Here is a 17,513-nt window from a genome sequence, read left to right on the forward strand (position 1 = left end):
GTGGCCACTTCCTCTTTTGCTTCTGGATGTGATTCCAGCTGGATGTGCTCAGGGGGACTGAGTGCAATAGGCCCAGAAGAAGGCATGTGTCCAAGTCGGGGACCAGGTAACCCCGTGAATGAGGAACAGATATACTAGGGCAGACTTGTCATAGTCTCTCTAGGAGAGAAAGGCAGAGAGGTGAGAGAGAAAGAGCAGCTGAAGCTCCAACAAGGATTTGCAGTAAGGGAGGAGCTTCCCAGAGGCTCTGTGTGTTGCCTCCAGTCAGGGACCTCAGTGAAGAGGGACTGTAGGGTAGAAGCTGCTTCCTGACAACTTCCAGGAGGGAAAGGTTGTACTGCATTTGCCTGTGTACTCTCTGTGTGAGCCTGCCTTGTTCTGTGTGAACTCTCAATATGCTGTTTTCCTCAAGCTCCTGCGTGAGTATTAAACCTGTGGTCATTTGCCCTTTTTGGCATAATAAACCGTTCCTGATTGTTAAGAACCTCCTGGCGCCCATCTTTTGTTGTATGCACAGTAACCTGGGGGATGTAGTTGCACTACACCATAGAGGGAACACTTCCACATGGCGAAGGCCCTGACCCTGTTGTGTGAAGTCGCATGTAACCCATGCTCTAGTGTTCTAGCTGGTGAATTAACCCCGAGTGGCCCAAATAGGTGTTACATATATATATATATATATATATATATATATATATATATATATATATATATATATATATATATATATATCCTTTGTACAAAAATCTAAAAAAAAGGTAAACTTTTATAAAAAACCTTGCACTCCAGTTCTAGTCCGCAGATTTCCTATATTTATGTATAGCTTAGTCTTGTTGAGTGAGTTGTGACTGACATTTCAGAGTCTGTATAAAGTCCTGGCTTCATTATTTCTGGTGAAAGATCTTGCAGTGGCCACATTTCCACCCAAAAAAACGAGGGTGAACATGCCTTCTGGCTGTTTCTGTTTCCCATGGATCGTCTCTGTTTGTAGTTGCTCCAGATTTGGCAGATCATCTCTTTAAAGGGCCGAGTTGTTATAGTATACAGGATTGGATTGAGAGCACTGTTGATTGGCAGTATGAATATCACTACCCAAGAACTGATAGATCCTAAGGGTGAAAGAGATTTAAAATGAGTAAACAAACAAAATCACAATAATATCCTTTTTATTTAAAATTTCAGAGGTTTGTTATGATGAGTGGTTTACAAATTGTTTAGTGAACACTGTTCCATTATTTATTGATATTTGGCAAAATCACAAGCAAAATTGTATAAACTATGTAACTAACATGTAGTTAAATAATATTGGTTCTCTTTTATGAACAAAGCTCTTTCTGTAACACAGGAGTCCCCAACCTTTTTTACCCATGTTGGGTTTACCCGTGAGCAACATTTAGATTTAAAAACAGTTGGGGAGCAACACAAGCACGAAAAATGTTCCTGGGTGGTGCCAAATAAGGACTGTGATTGAGTATTGTAGCCCCTATGGGGACTGGGAGCATACAGGAGACTCTGTTTGGCAGTGCACCTGGTTTTTATGCAACTAAAACTTGCCTCCAAGCCTGGAATTCAAAAATAAGCACCTGCTTTGAGGCCACTGAGAGCAACATCCAAGGGGTTGGAGAGCAACATGTTACTCACGAGCTACTGGTTGGGGATCACTGCTGTAACCACAATACTACATTTCTCTGTATGTATATTCCATTTACATTAAAACTGCACATATACAGTAAGTAAAAGCTTGGATTGTGACAAATACAAAGGTAACAATAAAGACTCAGCTGTGGGTTTTATATTGTTTCTTACACTCCATTGTGACTGCAGAGTTTTATGTAAGCGTTTTACCAGTAAGCTGTGCTATTGTTAGTGCTTTCTCATGTAACTCCTTTTCCACCGCATTAAGGCACATATGCTGCATTCTGTACATGTGGCCTTTTATTTATTTGTTTATTTATTTTTGAAGGTAAATGTAACATATATGTTATCCCTTCCCTATACTTCAGTTATACTCCAGTTATTTGGGTGACGCTCTTTAAATATTCATTTAAAATACCCCCTTTAAATGACTTTCCTTACTGCATATGCAATATTTTATACCATTTTACATTTTATAATTTGAAACCACTCTCTTATGTGCAAGAATATTAATTTTGCCAAAGACAGGAAAAAGCTTTCATGGAGAATAGCTAATGCCCTATCTCTTACCACACATTTTAAATTTATCATCCTTCACCTACGCCTAAGCCTATCATTTTTGTTGGTTAACTTACTGTATAATTATTATAAGGGATTAAGGATAGGTGCACACAAGGTGCCTTTTCACCTGCTCAAATCCACTTACAAGCTTTGTCGCACTTTTGACATATAATAACATTTATTCTTTATTCCAAGCATATATTTAAATGCAACAGTTTCCATTAGTAAGCGGATCAGTATAAACAGATAAATACAAACACATGTATGGAGGTGGTAGCGCTAATGTCTCTATTTAAATAAATATCTAACTTTATTAACCTCAAAAAGAGTTTGATTGTTATGAAAGTTAAGCCAAAATCCAGACCTGGAAGAAAAGAAGACCAATTAAAGGGATAGTATTATATTACAGGAACATGTCACTATGCCTATAATAACATGCCAAGTGATAAAAGCTCTTTGCAACTGTGCCCCCTACCTTCCTCCCACCAGCCCCAAAAAACAAACTTGTGTGGGTCAATGACACAGTTTTGAGCAGAGCAGCTTTGTTAGTGATATTAGACTTGGGGACAGGGCATAGTCCTCATAGACTGGGACACTTTATATCTGTCATCCAGCCCATCTGGACTTTGCCCTGCCCCTCATTATACAGATGACAATCTCTGGCCATTACACAGATTTACATTTCTGGAAATCCAGATCCGGTGGGGACAAATATAGCGCCTTACAGAAACAATCAAACCCATTAGCAATTCTCTAAATTGACTGTATAACAATTCATACTTTGGTACTTTGTAATATTTTCATGTAACCCTTTGTGTGCTGTAGAATATGAAATCTATAGTACTGGCACTCAAGTACCAATGTCTCAGCCCCATGGATTTTAGATTTCTGGGTTGAGTCGAGTGCATGGGGGTTAAAGCTCAGAAACAGTCATTTTTTTCAATATGACATTGATGAATGTTAGAAACAAATCTGAAATATTCTGTTGGCGTATTTATCCACTGTCAGGTAAGTAGGATGCTGCTTTTGAAGCTCAACTGTCAATAGTACCACTGTTTCTCATTTATATCAAGATCTGGGTTTTGACTGGGCCATCACCATTTGGTTCTTGAGTTGTTGCTTTGTTCTTGTAGTTTATATTATTCCCCTGAATCATGAACATTCACACTATTGTGTGTTTTTATAGCAGGCTAAAACAGGTTATTTTATAGCATACCCCTGTATGCTTGTTTGTGTCATTCTTTCCTCTATTCTGAGAAGATATTCATGCTCTGCTGAACTATTATTGCTCTATAGTGCTTTGAAATGCAAAGATCACAAAGGACATTTTTCAGTGTAAGATTTGTTATTCAGTAAAGGTAGAGATTTCTTCAAGGGCCTTACAAGTTTTTATTTACTGTATATGTTTACTTAGGTCTTTCCTTCCTTGGATGGGAGATCAATGCCATGCCACATGCATATAATTATCAAACTTTGTCCACAAAGACTTCCTTGAATTCTATTCCAAAGATGTCTCAATTTTCTCCAGGCAAATGGACAAACATTTGGAATCGGTAACCAGAATAGCAGTTTATTACTTATGGGAAAATCACCAAAGAAGCTCCTAAGTGACTTACAGCTGTAAGACAACCTTATCATGTAATTATGTTTTTAGAAACCGTTAATTTAATCATGAGCGGATCATTTATAGCCCCTCCTGTTTGTATTGTGGAGCCAGACCATCTGCTCTTATCATTTTTGGCACACCCTGCAATTACCCTACAGTTACTGGTTCACCTCATACCATGGCAGGACCCCCTACATTGATGGTTACAAAAAATCTAATTAAACTTCAGGTCTATTTTCTGTGCTGCCATGTAGTAATTATCTGTATTAATTACTAATCAGCCTTATATTGTGACATTTCTATTCTATGTGTACTGTATATTGTGAGTGGGTCCCTAAGCTCAGTAAGTGACAGCAGCACAGAGCATGTGCAGTGAATCAGCAGAAAAGAAGATGGGGAGCTACTGGGGCATCTTTGGAGACACAGATCTTTACTGCTAAAGGGCTGTGGTTGCCTTGGGCAGGTACAGAAGCACAAACAGTTATAGATACTTCTTTAGTTAAGCTTTAGTTTTCCTTTAACGCAATTATAGAAAGTGATTTGGATTTTCCAGATAGTTTCAGAAGATATATACTGACAGCTTGGCAAAGACTTCAAGTAACGATTTCAAAACCTGTTTACTTTTATTAAGGCAAACTACTACAAACATCTGCACACTAACATACAACAGCTGTTCAGCCGAAATGAGGGCAAAAGAAAGAAAGAAAGCCTTGTGGCTTGTGTTAATAGAATTAAACAGCTTGAGGGAGAAGATTTACACACTCCATTTGTAGCTAACCTACTTTCCCCACATATGTTTCTTGCGAAATCTTACTAAAGGGACAATGCCATTCAAAAAATCCCTTGTATTTTATGCTTGTGATCAAGGTGCCATTCTGAGGTTACCCCTTTGACATTTGGGATATTATCTATATAAATATGAATTAACAATGCCCAATCATCAACAGTACATCAAAGTGCGCCAACATGGGTAAAACCAACATGAAATGTTTACAGGGGGGGCACAACTTGTTTGGTTATTTATTGAGAAAGATTTCTTCACAGACTACACAACAATAAAAAAAGTTTAGTGGCGGCCATACCTGGAATTTCGACTTGAAGCAGAGATAGGAGTTTGAGTATGAAAATAGGTATCCAACACAGTGCATCTGTAAAGACGATGAAGAAGAATCGCTTTGCTAATGTCATTTCTTTTTTTATATGATTGTGTATTTCTGTTGCCATGATGGCTGTCCGGTGAATGCTATAAAACATGCTGCTGTAGGAAAATACAATAATGATAAAAGCAGCCAGATTTACACCTGTTGGGAGAAAAAAAATATGAAATGTTTTTTTTTAAAATAACAATTTATATTTTCTGCTGATAAATTACCATTTTAAGGATGTCTAATGTGTCCAAGATGTTACCATTCCCATTGATTATTGATTCTAGGACTTGGATTTTGATACCAACTGAAGTATCAGGCAATGTGATGATTACACAAAGGGGCAAATTCACTAACCTGTGGAGTTGCGCTAGTGCAGCCTTCGCCGCACTTCGCCGCACTTTGCCAGGCGAAGTTTTGCCAGGGCGCGGCTAATTCGCTTAAATCCGAAGTTGCACTCAGGTAGGCGAAAGGTAGCGAAGTTGCGCTAGCGTTAATTTGTCAAGCAAAGTGAAGTAACGCTAGTGATGCCTAATTTGCATACTGCGCCAAGTTAAAGTACAATGGACGTATATGCAGCAGCAAATACATTACACTACACAAGCCTGGGAAAGCTTCATAAAATAAAATAGAGTTGCCCTATACATGCGCCCACTGTATAGTTTAGGTGCCATATGTTAGGAAATGTAGGGGGGAAGGAGGGTACCTCCAAAAAAATTTACGATCTTTTTCAGCCTATCACTCGTTTTTTGGGACTTAGAAAAAATTTCAACTTTTTTTGAAGCAATCTACTCTATTGCACTTCGCCTGGTCTGAGGTGGCGAAGGCAAGTCTGGCGCAAGAGGTACATTCAGTAAAATGCACAAGTTAGTGAATTAGCGAAGTTGCGTCCCTTCGCCATAGCGCAACTTCGCCTGGCGTAAGGATGTGAAGTAGCGCTAGAGTAGGTCCACTTTGCTAGTGAATTGACTCCAGCGCCCGTAACGCTGGCGAATTTGCGCTAGTGTTAGCCGCTTCACTCTTTAGTGAATTTGCCCCAAAGAGTAGAAACATTTTCTAAACATGCACCTCATATTATAAACAATTCCAAGGCAATCTTGCCCAATATAAAGATTAATTCAAATACATGCATGCAGGTCCAGTCCATAACCACAGATTACTATTTATATATATATTTAATACTTCAGATTCTAGAGTTAATGCCTGGCTTTCAAGGCTGCTTTGACTTTCTTGCTCATTTAATCATAGGTTTGGAAACCTCTCTAAAGCCTCTGAAATGTTTTTATTATACTTGCTATTTTTATTCTACGGTCTTAATCTCTTATATACCGATCAATGGTTCAGTGTCACTGCAATAAAATGGAGAGTGTATATAGAAATAGTAGGTGATTATTGTTGAGATCAAAGCAGAAACAACACTGCATATGTTTTGTTTTAGATGCAAAGAGATTGGTTGGTAACCTATTCTAATTTACGTGGCAGATTGATGGAGAAGTAGTTTACTCCTTGTCAATCTTACAATATTTTAATATTTGAATCTGTCCAACCAATTGTGGAAGAAGAATTCAAGCCTATGACTGGCTGTTTACAGTCTGCAATACATTCTGTCCAGGAAGGGCCAACTAAGCTACTCTTTACATGGTCTGATCCAAATGAATCACATTTCCATTTTACAGTGTGAAGCTGCAAGTTCATTTTATTTATTAGAATTTGTCACTTTTGCACAAAAGGCGAAGGGCATAGAGGAAAGGAAAATGGAAGAGAAGAAGGAAAAGTAGAAGAGAGTCACATATCAGGTTTTCCAAGAATTAATATATGTAATCATTTAACTACATATTGTATGCTAATGTATGATTGATCTGTGTGAACTTGTGATAGAGAAACTTTAGCTTCCTTCTGAAAAACTATACAACTTGCAGAAAATGGCATGCTGCCGATATACTGTATTCCTTGGTCTATTTTGTATTGCTGTCTGATCTATGCTTGTCTTCTAGTCAAGCTTTTGCACCGATATGCGCATTGGACTCCAAGGAACCGAAAGCGCAATACAGAATGCACAGGACACTTTTTTTCAATGCGGTTTGACAACGGATGTTTGTGAGTGTGATTTGAATTATTTATTAAACTTGTGAAAAATGCTTCCGCACATGTCCATTTATCTCTCCACATTAAGCGGATAAAGAAGAAGCCTCAGAACAGGAAGAAATAGATTTTAACCAAAGCCTTTCTTGTCTCACGTCTAGTGAGTATAATATACTACTGGGGGCACTAGGACTCTAGAGGTCGCTTGCTATACCACAATCTCCCTAGTTACGTGCTCACACTGTGGGAATCACTGCACACAGCACCTTATGCTCATAGAACTAATGGGATTGGTGGGGATTTTATGATTTCACGGTTCTGAAAGTGTTATATTCAATCGCGGATTGTTTTGTTAAATAACTTTTTACGGAGAAAGTAAAAAGTGTTGAACAAATGCACTGTTGTTATAGCGTTATATATAATCACTAAGGGTGAGATCCGAATTTTATTTTATAAATACTACACTATATAAAACCTTCTGTTATCTCCCCCTCAATAAACTTTGGTTTTTGAGGGATACAGCAATTCATATCTGAAGAGTGTTTTATAACGGGTGGAGGAGAGCTTATCTGATTGATGGAATTTGGGAACAGCATAGCTCCGGGATTCAAACTTTTATTTTTGAGCATATTGTAATAATGAGTCGAGGCAGCATAGCTTGAAGGCTTACTGTGTATGTAGCACTAGTAGTACTAGATCTAGTAGTAGCACTTAACGCTGTGCTGCTGAATCAGCCCTAATGCTGCTATACTATGGGGCCGATTCACTAACTTCGAGTGAAGGATTCGAAGGTAAAAAACTTCGAATTTCGAAGTTTTTTTTGGGCTACTTCGACCATCGAATGGGCTACTTCGACCACGACTTCGAATCGAAGGATTCGAACTAAAAATCATTCGACTATTCGACCATTCGATAGTCGAAGTACTGTCTCTTTAAAAAAAACTTCGACCCCCTAGTTCGCCATCTAAAACCTACCGAAGTCAATGTTAGCCTATGGGGAAGGTCCCCATAGGCTTGGCTAACTTTTTTTGATCGAAGGATATTCCTTCGATCGTTGGATTTAAATCCTTCGGATCGTTCGATTCGAAGGATTTAATCGTTCAATCGAAGGAATAATCCTTCGATCGTACGATCGCACTATTTGCGCTAAATCCTTCGACTTCGATATTCGAAGTCGAAGGATTTCAATTCCCAGTCGAATATCGAGGGTTAATTAACCCTCGATATTCGACCCTTAGTGAATCAGCCCCTAAGCATCAGTGTAGTATCCAATCGTAGTGCCAATCGGATATGCATGTACAATCATTTTCATTCAGTGTATGTTATATTTCAAAGACTCATTCTTTTAATACTTACCTAAAAATATAATGACTGAATATATCTGAGCCGCTGTACTTTCTGGTTGCTCTGAGTGTAATGGGAAGCAGACTCCATTAGTACCATAGTAATTTTGAAAAAATGTTTGATTGCTAAGGGGTACAAAGGCTATTACAAAGCCAATAATCCAAATAAGTATCAACGTTGTAATTGTCCGCCATTTTCCAGGCTTCAGACATCGAAAAGGGTACACTATGCAAATATATTTCTCCAAAGTTAAATATGTAAGGAGCAAAACTGATACTTCTGTAGACAATATAGCTAATGCTCCGACCAGCCGACACTGAGTGCTGTCCATCCATGCTTGGGCATTTTCATTGTATTCACCTCGGTATTTAAGGTCATAGTAACCAATGACGAATAAATATATTCCCATCAAACAGTCAGCACCTGAAACACAGCCAGGAGAAATAATGAGTCATAAAAGGCTAATATATACTGGTATCTGCAGTTTCTGCAACACTTTTACTGATTGCTTGCTAATTGGTTGATATTCTCTGTTGTAAGTTTAGTGCCTTTCGTATGTATGTTTACTTTGCATTTTAAAAAGTCTTGCATTTGAATGATAACATTTAATAAGTCAAGGATTGATCTTAAAAACATATGGACATGCAGAATTTAAAATGACGGATCCCAGTAAGTGGTTCATGGCTTTGTTGTACTAAAAACTGTTGGAATTGTACTATAAACTGATAAAATATCAAAATAGGTCAAGTAATTTTCTAGGTAAGAATGCATAGCATATCAGTCCACCTTTTCACTAGTCTAATGGAATGTAAGAAAATGGCTGGGAGATTTCTGCATCTTCATATGTTCCATGCTTTGTTGGTGTAAATAAATAAAGAGGGGATTGTCTCCCATTCCATAAAAAGGTTGTAAAGGCTTTATTTAATTAGCCACGCATAACATATGCATTTCCTACATCATTTTATAACTTTAAGCAATGTATACACATAACAGTTAAAGATAAACAGAGAAGTTAAAGCAAATATTACCAGAAAAAAACAATAATTTCAAAAAAGCTGTTTTACAGTTAGGGGCCCATTCACTAAGTTCGAGTGAAGGAATAGAGGAAAAATAGTTCGAATTTCGAATGTTTTTTTTTTTTTGGCTACTTCGACTACGACTTTGAATCGAACAATTCGAACTAAAAATCGTTCGACTTTTCGACTATTCGATAGTTGAAGTACTGTCTCTTTAAAAATTTCTTCGACCCCCTAGTTCGCCACCTAAAACCTACCGAGGCCAATAGGTTTGCTAACAATTTTATGATAGAAGGATAATCCTTCGATCGATGGATTAAAATCCTTCTAATCGTTCGATTCAAAGGATTTAATCGTTCGATTCAAAGGATTTAATCGTTCGATCGAAGGATTTAATCGTTCGATCGAACGAATTGCGCAAAATACTTCGACTTTGATATTCGAAGGATTTTAATTCGGCAGTCGAATATCGAGGGTTAATTAACCCTCGACATTCGACCCTTGATACATCTGCCCCTTAAAGTAACAGTAACACCAAAAAACTGATTTTAAAGTAATGACAATATAATGTATAAAACTGGTGTGTTTGCTTCAGAAACACAACTATATTTTATATAAACAAGCTACTCTGTAGCCATTCAAGCACAGGATACACAGTAAATAATAGATAAGAACTGAAGAATCCATTGTATTCTACAGAGCTAATCTGTTATCTGCTGTGTATCCTGTGCCTTTTCTCCTTTTTCAGATTTGAATGGCTGACCCCATGGCTACACAGCACAGCTACTATTGTAGAGTTTCTTAAGCACGCATGTTAGTTTTACCAATGCAGCACAGCAGTAATTTATATTTTCATTACTTTAAAAGACTTTCATTTTTTGGTGTTTTGGTGCCTTTAACCAGTTACTGTATAATACAAACATTAAAAAAGGTTCTCGGTTTGGCCCTAAACATTCCTTACAATCAAAACTTGAATTACAAGACCTAGAACTATTCTTTAGTTTGGATAGAATGTTATTCTTGGGAGTACATAAATTAAAGCTACGTGTTTTTTAAATACATGTAGAAAAAAATCCAGATACCTTTTAAAGAAAATGTAATTTATACAACTAATTGCTATATCCATCAATTAAATAGTATTTGGTAATTATTAGTCTGTTATTCCAAGCATTGCATTGTCAGACAGTGAGTTGTTTCAGTCTGTTTAGGATCCCCCTTAATGTATACCATAGTAGGAAGTGAGAGTATATTTAAGGAAATCACATTATCCTTAAATAATTCTCTGTTTATAGATTTAAATTACTGAGCAGTGTTCTGTTGTTATTACTATAATAATTGACTGTGCAGTTGCATGAATGGCTTGAGGTCTGTGTCAGGGATGTTTAACAATGGCCCTTAAAGGAAAACTAACCCCCCCGAACAATGTATGTCTCTATAAAAATATATTGCATAAAACAGCTCATATGTAAATCCCCGCTTCATGGAAATAAACCATTTTCATAATAATATACTTTTCAAGTAGTATGTGCCATTGGGTAATCATAAATAGAAAATTGCCATCTTAAAAAATAAGGGCCACTTCCTGGGATCCTAGGATTCCCGGTGCACACACACACACACAAACAAACAAACAAACAAACCAAACAAACCATACTTTTATTTTTTAATAACCTCTAACCTAATTTCTTAAAGGAGAAGGAAAGCTACGGAGGCATTTTATTGCCAATAGATTAGCTGCAATAGTGCAAGCTAGAATGCTATATTTATTCTGTAGAATATTACCATACCTGAGTAAAAAGCTCTAGAAACTCTCTGTTTGTTTAGGATAGGAGCTGCAGTATTAACATGGTGTGACATCACTTCCTGCCTGAGTCTCTTCCTGCTCTGGGCTCAGATTACAGTAGAGAAGGGAGGGGGGTGGGGAAGAGGAGCAAACTGAGCATGCTCTTGCCCAGGGCAATGAGGTTTAAGCTGAAGGCAGGAAGTCTGATACAGAAGTCCATGTGTACACAATAGAAGGAAAGAAATGCAGTGTTTCTTTTGACAGGGGACTCAGAGCAGCACTACTTTGGGGGTTTACTGGTATATTTAGATGGACCTTTCTGATAAGGCTTACTTAGTTTTAACCTTTCCTTCTCCTTTAATAAACACTAGCATCTTTATTTCCTTTACTGGTAGCACGGATTATTAGGTTCCGCATTGTAGCCGTTACTTTATCAGGTAGTAAATGTTTTTGCAAGAATCAGGAAGGCTGTAAACAACTCCAAATTGATCACAGGATGCCCCCCCATAGGTTAAAACAGCAATTCGGCTTGTTTAAGGTGGCGAATAGTCGAATTTGAATTCTTAATGTGCCAGTACATGTTAAATTTCAAAACTTGAATTACATTTATTTTAAAAACTTGAATCGAGTTATAACTTTTCCCTGGTTGAATTCCACTTAAAAAAAACTCGAAAATTCGAATTCGAAGTTCGAATTCGAAAATAAGATTTTTCACTTTGACCCTTGATAAATCTGCCCCCTAATATATAAATAAATGTTTCCCTTTATGGAAACTCTACTGTTTGCAGTTAGGTAATTCCTATTAGGTATTTCACTTCATTTAACAACAATTGTCCTTATGTTGAAAGAGATGTCAAACTTAATCCTCAACTAGTGGCTCGGAATGCCCATGGTTGCCATTTTAATAAAAATTACTTACGAGTTCCTCATAAGAGAGAAATCAATTTTTAATTTATCATTATCGCCGTTATATGGACCTTTAGCCTTGGCATGAAAAGAAATGGACGATTGGAAAAATATTTTTTCAATATGAATTATTTACTATAACAATGCATTATCAGAATATAAATAATATAAGGGCCAGTTAAAAATGGTTCTTGATTTCAGTATCTATGTATTGATTTTGATAGCAGTTTCTTTTCTTATCATGTTAATATTTGGTTGTCCACATTTTAGTTTGACAATTGCAAACTCTAATCTCCAAAATCTTGATCTATTGTTTACATACAGTACAATAGTTAAGTGAATACTTACAGCACAGAGACATGATGGACATTGCATGTAGTTTATTCTCTGACCTTATGTAAGGTCTTGTGCAGATTACAAAGATATTTCCGAAGCAGGTTAAAACAGAAACAACCCACACAAAAACACGCTGAACTATACTCGCTAGCAGATTTTCCAAAGATGAGATCCCATCTGTGTTTGGCTTGCAGTTTCTCACATGTGGAGCAAAGCCGCAGTACTGGAACTTCTTAAAATATCTGCCAAGAACAAGAACTGAGTTATTAATGAAGACATTGTTAGTTCATTAGTTATTTTTTATAAATACGTTTATAAAACTCAGTTTTTAAAATTAGATGCATTCTATCAAGATTGCACTTTTTCCAGTGACTTAAAAAAATGAGATCTCAAAATTTTGGAAGTTCAAGTTTTTTAAACTCGATTTTTTCTCAAGATTCATTGATTGAAATAATCTTGAAAATTCAAATGAAAATATTTGGTAACTAAAACCTGGAAAGCTTTGGGAATCTTTGGGAAATTTTCTATAAATAAATGCTCCTGGCTGTTGAATGTATATGTTTGAAAGGGAGTAGGGCATCAATCTCATAATGATTTTGCTTTCTACCCAATAGGATGTCCGAATTATTATTAGGATTTGCTCAATATCTTAAGATAATATTGTTACTCCATTTACTGGCCTTTAATTGCTTTGCACAAATGGAAAAATATAATAAAACGATCAACTATTTACTTATATTTAATAACTTATAGAAACCAATCAGGTGTTTGTTTTCAAACAGCTGACCAGTAAATGCTACCTGCTAATAGGCTGCTATGGGTTGTCAGACCTATATCAGCCTTAGTATCTCTAATTATATTGCCACCTTAGTCTCCTTAATTTCTGAATAGTATTGATTGACAAATTCATGCTGTTGAATGCAGAACAAAAACATTACATTGCATTTTACAAAGCCAAGTGGTTAAATCATATTAATTAAAAGAGCAGTTCACCTTAAAATTTACTTTAGGTATAATCGTAATCCAGAATTTTAATTTTGTGTTATTTTAATTATATAGCCATTTATTCTGCTGCTTCCATATTTGGGTTTTAAACAGTTATCTGTTTGCTAGGGTCCCTCTTGCTCTAGCAACCAGGCAGTGATTTGCACAGAAAGATAATAGATGAAATAGTAACAATAAAAAAAACTATCAGCATTAATTTGATTTCAATCTGCCAGGGGATTGCAGGATCGCCAGATATTTTACATTTAGCAAATAATTTGAAAACCAATTAAAATACAGATATATTAGATATTTTCAGTATACCCCTGTTTTCACCAAAATAAATGATCATTTCAAGATGAATCCTCCCTTTCTTTTATTTTCTGACCTTTGGAGAAGAAAATTGATTGACTGATGAAAAGCGGTGATCACAAAATGCTTGTTCTATCAGAAATGACATTTTGTACACAGTGATGTGTACACATTATTTATAGTTACAGGAAAGAAAAGGATAGACGTCAGGGTTTAGTCTTTGGAAGGAACCAGTGCAAAAGTTTTCTTGCAAGATATTTAGCAGATTTTACAGGTGCGTGTTGCATGGATTAAAGGCATTTATGAATGCACGTGAGTTGACATGTAGTTGGAAGCATCGTCCCTTCTGTCACCTCAGTATGTCCTCTTCCCCTACATTATGACTCATACAGATTTTAAGAGAGTTATTTACTATACCACTTTGACCAAACTCCCATGCACATTTTTACAGTATTTCAGATTTACAGATTATCACCTGAAAACCATGATTTTTTTTTTAGATTATTGTATGAAAATCAGCGCAGCTCATGATATCTTCCAGTTGTAAACAGGTATTGACTGCCATTGACTTCTACATGACCTCGACAGGTTTGAGATGAAGTACTTTTTTATTCGGACCTTTAACAGTCTTTGGGTTTAAAAAATCATGAAACATTCATGTTTTTTTTCTATAAAAAAAAAATGGTGTTTATCCTCTTCCAAACTCCGGTCAGAAAAAAACAGACTTTACTATATAATCCCCTAAAGGTCCCAAGATAACCAATACATTTGTTGAATGTAAAACACAACAGACCTCTATAGTAATTTTGACAGCTGATTTTTTTTTCTCAAATTGGTCTTGTAAAAATGCTGTGATTGATAATAAAAAAGTAAAATAAAATTTCCAAAATTTCTGCCAAACACTGAGAAAGCTGGTCAGTAAAAAACATAGGGGCAGATTTACTAAGGGTCGAATATCGAGGGTTAATTAACCCTCGATATTCGACTAGGAACTAAAATCGTTCGACTTCGAATATCGAAGTCGAACAATTTAGCGCTAATCCTACGATCGAACGATTAAATCCTTCGAATCGAACGATTCGAAGGATTTTAATACAACGATCGAAGGAGTATCCTTCGATCAAAAAAACGCTGGCAAGCCTATGGGGACCTTCCCCATAGGCTAACATTGACTTCGGTAGCTTTTAGCTGCCGAAGTAGGGGGTCGAAGTTTTTCTTAAAGAGACAGTACTTCGATTATCGAATGGTCGAATAGTCGAACGATTTTTAGTTCGAATCGTTCGATTCAAAGTCGAAGTAGTAGTCGAAGGTCGAAGTAGCCCATTCGATGGTCGAAGTAGCCAAAAAAACACTTCGAAATTCGAAGTTTTTTTAATTCGAATCCTTCACTCGAGCTTTGTAAATGTGCCCCATAGTGTTCTCACTTTGATATACACAAACCTTACTTTCAGTAAATATATATATATATATATATATATATATATATTACCAAAATCAAGATGACTTACATATGAGTTAGATTTTTGAGTGGCATGAACATCCTTCTTTGAATGTTTGGAATATCGATTCCTTCCAGGCTTCTGTGCAAATATTAAGAAAAATAGTGTTAGTATAATAATGCTCATGCCCATTATGTTTCAAATATTCATTAGTTATAGTTTTATAGCCCATAGCTCACCTATTACTTATTCTAAAATGCATTTGTTGCAGTTTTATAGTGAATTGTTCAATGTGTTTGGACTATCTCAAGGGAATTCCAGTGGCATTAAATGGGCACTGTGTTTAAAGGGATTATTTAATCTTTAAGCATTATAGTACCGTTTTCATCTTGTTTGCTTGATTTATGTGACTATAGAATGAGAGATGTTCTGAAAATGCTTTGTAGAAAATAAAAGCTTGATATATTACAGTTCTGCTGAATGTGTGACAGACAGCTCTGCAAGGCACCAAAGTCTCATACATTTCTACCACAAACATTTTTGAGGTTAATGTTTTTTTCTTCAGTCTATTTTATATGGTATTGGCAGCTCTACTGTTGTTTCTTTGGCTGTATGGACATATAGCTGAAACTAGCAATAAAACTGACAGCTCTTCCCTTTCTCAGCACAATTTATCAGTTTGCTCATAAACTGTGTGAGAAAGATCAGGATCAACCTTCTGCAAAATTTGTCTTTGTTACAACTAAGTTTGGGTTTGTGACCGAAAGTGGTTTCAGTTTACACAGAATTATACTTGTAACTAAGTACAATGTGTCATTCTTTCCTCTGAATTTTTACACTCACGTGTTAGTAGAAGCACTCCATGGCCATATTAGCACTTTTGATTTACAACCATATAACATATAACAATACTGCAATGTGTAAATTATGTCAGACCTTTATTTAGCAAAGTACTTACAGGGATTTCAGTTTAAATACATAATCAAACTGGTCTGCTTGAATCTTCTGGATGGGATTGTGGGACATATTTCTGTTAAAACAAAGCAACATTTTATGGATGTGGGTTTAGAATGAACTGATCCTTATTGATGTTAGCTATATACTGTATATAAAATGCATTTTTCTGTAAATTGACTAAAACAAATATTCATTGCTACAAATGTATTGTTTGGAACAGAGCCGGGCCAGACACGCCAGATGCCCTAGGCAACCTGACTAGTCGTGAGGCCGGCTAAGTGCACACATGCACAGTTTGGCGCTTGTGGAGGCATGCGCGTATTTGCACTTGCGTGTGCATGCGTGTATCTGCTCGCACGCATGCGCAGTAGCTCAAAAACAGGGAGAAATAATGCAGAGAGATGGGGAAAGAGGGGACCGGACTGCGGGAAGGCGACAGAGAAGGCACATGCCTGGCACTCCCTGGCTTTGCTTCCTAGGCACATGCCTACCCCTAGTTTCGGCCCTGGTTTGGAACATTAAAGGAGACATTTATATAACCTTCATATTCATATATATTACTCATCCTGCCTCAAAACTGTAATGATGCAGAAAGAAAAACATTTTGAAAGCATTTTACCTCCTAAAACTGTCATTATATCAGAGCTGCAGAGAGCTGTTTACAGGTCAGAAGCTAGGCTGAAATGAGAGGTTGGGGCGTCTGCTCATTCTCTCACAGGAAGTGGTCACAGCACTGACTGACAGCCTGAACTCTGCAGGGAAACTCTTCCCGTCCCACCATCTGTCCGGTGTATTCACAGCCTGCACATAACTGTCTTATGCTGCTGCCTGATCATTATAACAATGTAATAGTATTTTTTTCTTTTATTTAAAGTACAACAGTATTGTCCTGTGTTCCACAGCAAATAGGCATTAGTCACAAATGTACCTGCCCAGCTGGAGATAATCAATAGTCCATAATACATTATATAAACTAAAGTTATACAAACAGTGTACATTAGTATTTACTGTTATGATATTCCATAACAGCAGCTGTAGGTTTGTTTTCCTGCATATTGATATATGATCAGGTGCAGGGAGTTGCAAGGGAATAAATGCAGCTGTTCTGGAACATTTTATGACCAGATGCTGGGAGTTGCAAGGGGAAATGCAGCTGTTGTGGAACAGTTTATGGACAGGCACAGGGAGTTGCAAGGGAATACATGCAGCTCTCGTGAAACAATTTATGATCAGGTGCAGGGAGTTTCAAGGCAAAATGCAGCTGTTCTGGTACAATTTATGTTTAGGATATTAAGGTTAAGGTTAGCCTAGCCGATAAAACACCTGCCGAGGCCGGGGCCGGTATTACAAATTTCCCGGCAATGTAGCTGCCGGTAAATTTGTAATACCCTTAAAAAGATCCCTCGA

General features: G+C 36.8%; 1 protein-coding gene across 1 annotated transcript in view; it reads right to left on the minus strand.

Annotated features, from left to right (window-relative positions):
- Positions 1–703: 703 nt before the first annotated feature.
- rxfp1.S (relaxin family peptide receptor 1 S homeolog) overlaps positions 704–17,513 on the minus strand; it is a 115,972-nt gene continuing 99,162 nt past the window's right edge. Inside the window, exons 13-18 of the mRNA XM_018243242.2 lie at positions 16,108–16,179; positions 15,219–15,290; positions 12,427–12,656; positions 8,386–8,796; positions 4,885–5,103; positions 704–1,109 (exon numbers count right to left, since the gene is read on the minus strand). Coding sequence (XP_018098731.1) covers positions 814–1,109; positions 4,885–5,103; positions 8,386–8,796; positions 12,427–12,656; positions 15,219–15,290; positions 16,108–16,179 — 1,300 coding nt within the window. The 3' untranslated portion in view covers positions 704–813. The remainder of the gene's footprint in view (positions 1,110–4,884; positions 5,104–8,385; positions 8,797–12,426; positions 12,657–15,218; positions 15,291–16,107; positions 16,180–17,513) is intronic.

The sequence above is a fragment of the Xenopus laevis genome, chromosome 1S (assembly GCF_017654675.1).
Source record: "Xenopus laevis strain J_2021 chromosome 1S, Xenopus_laevis_v10.1, whole genome shotgun sequence".
Classification (NCBI taxonomy): Eukaryota; Metazoa; Chordata; class Amphibia; order Anura; family Pipidae; genus Xenopus; species Xenopus laevis.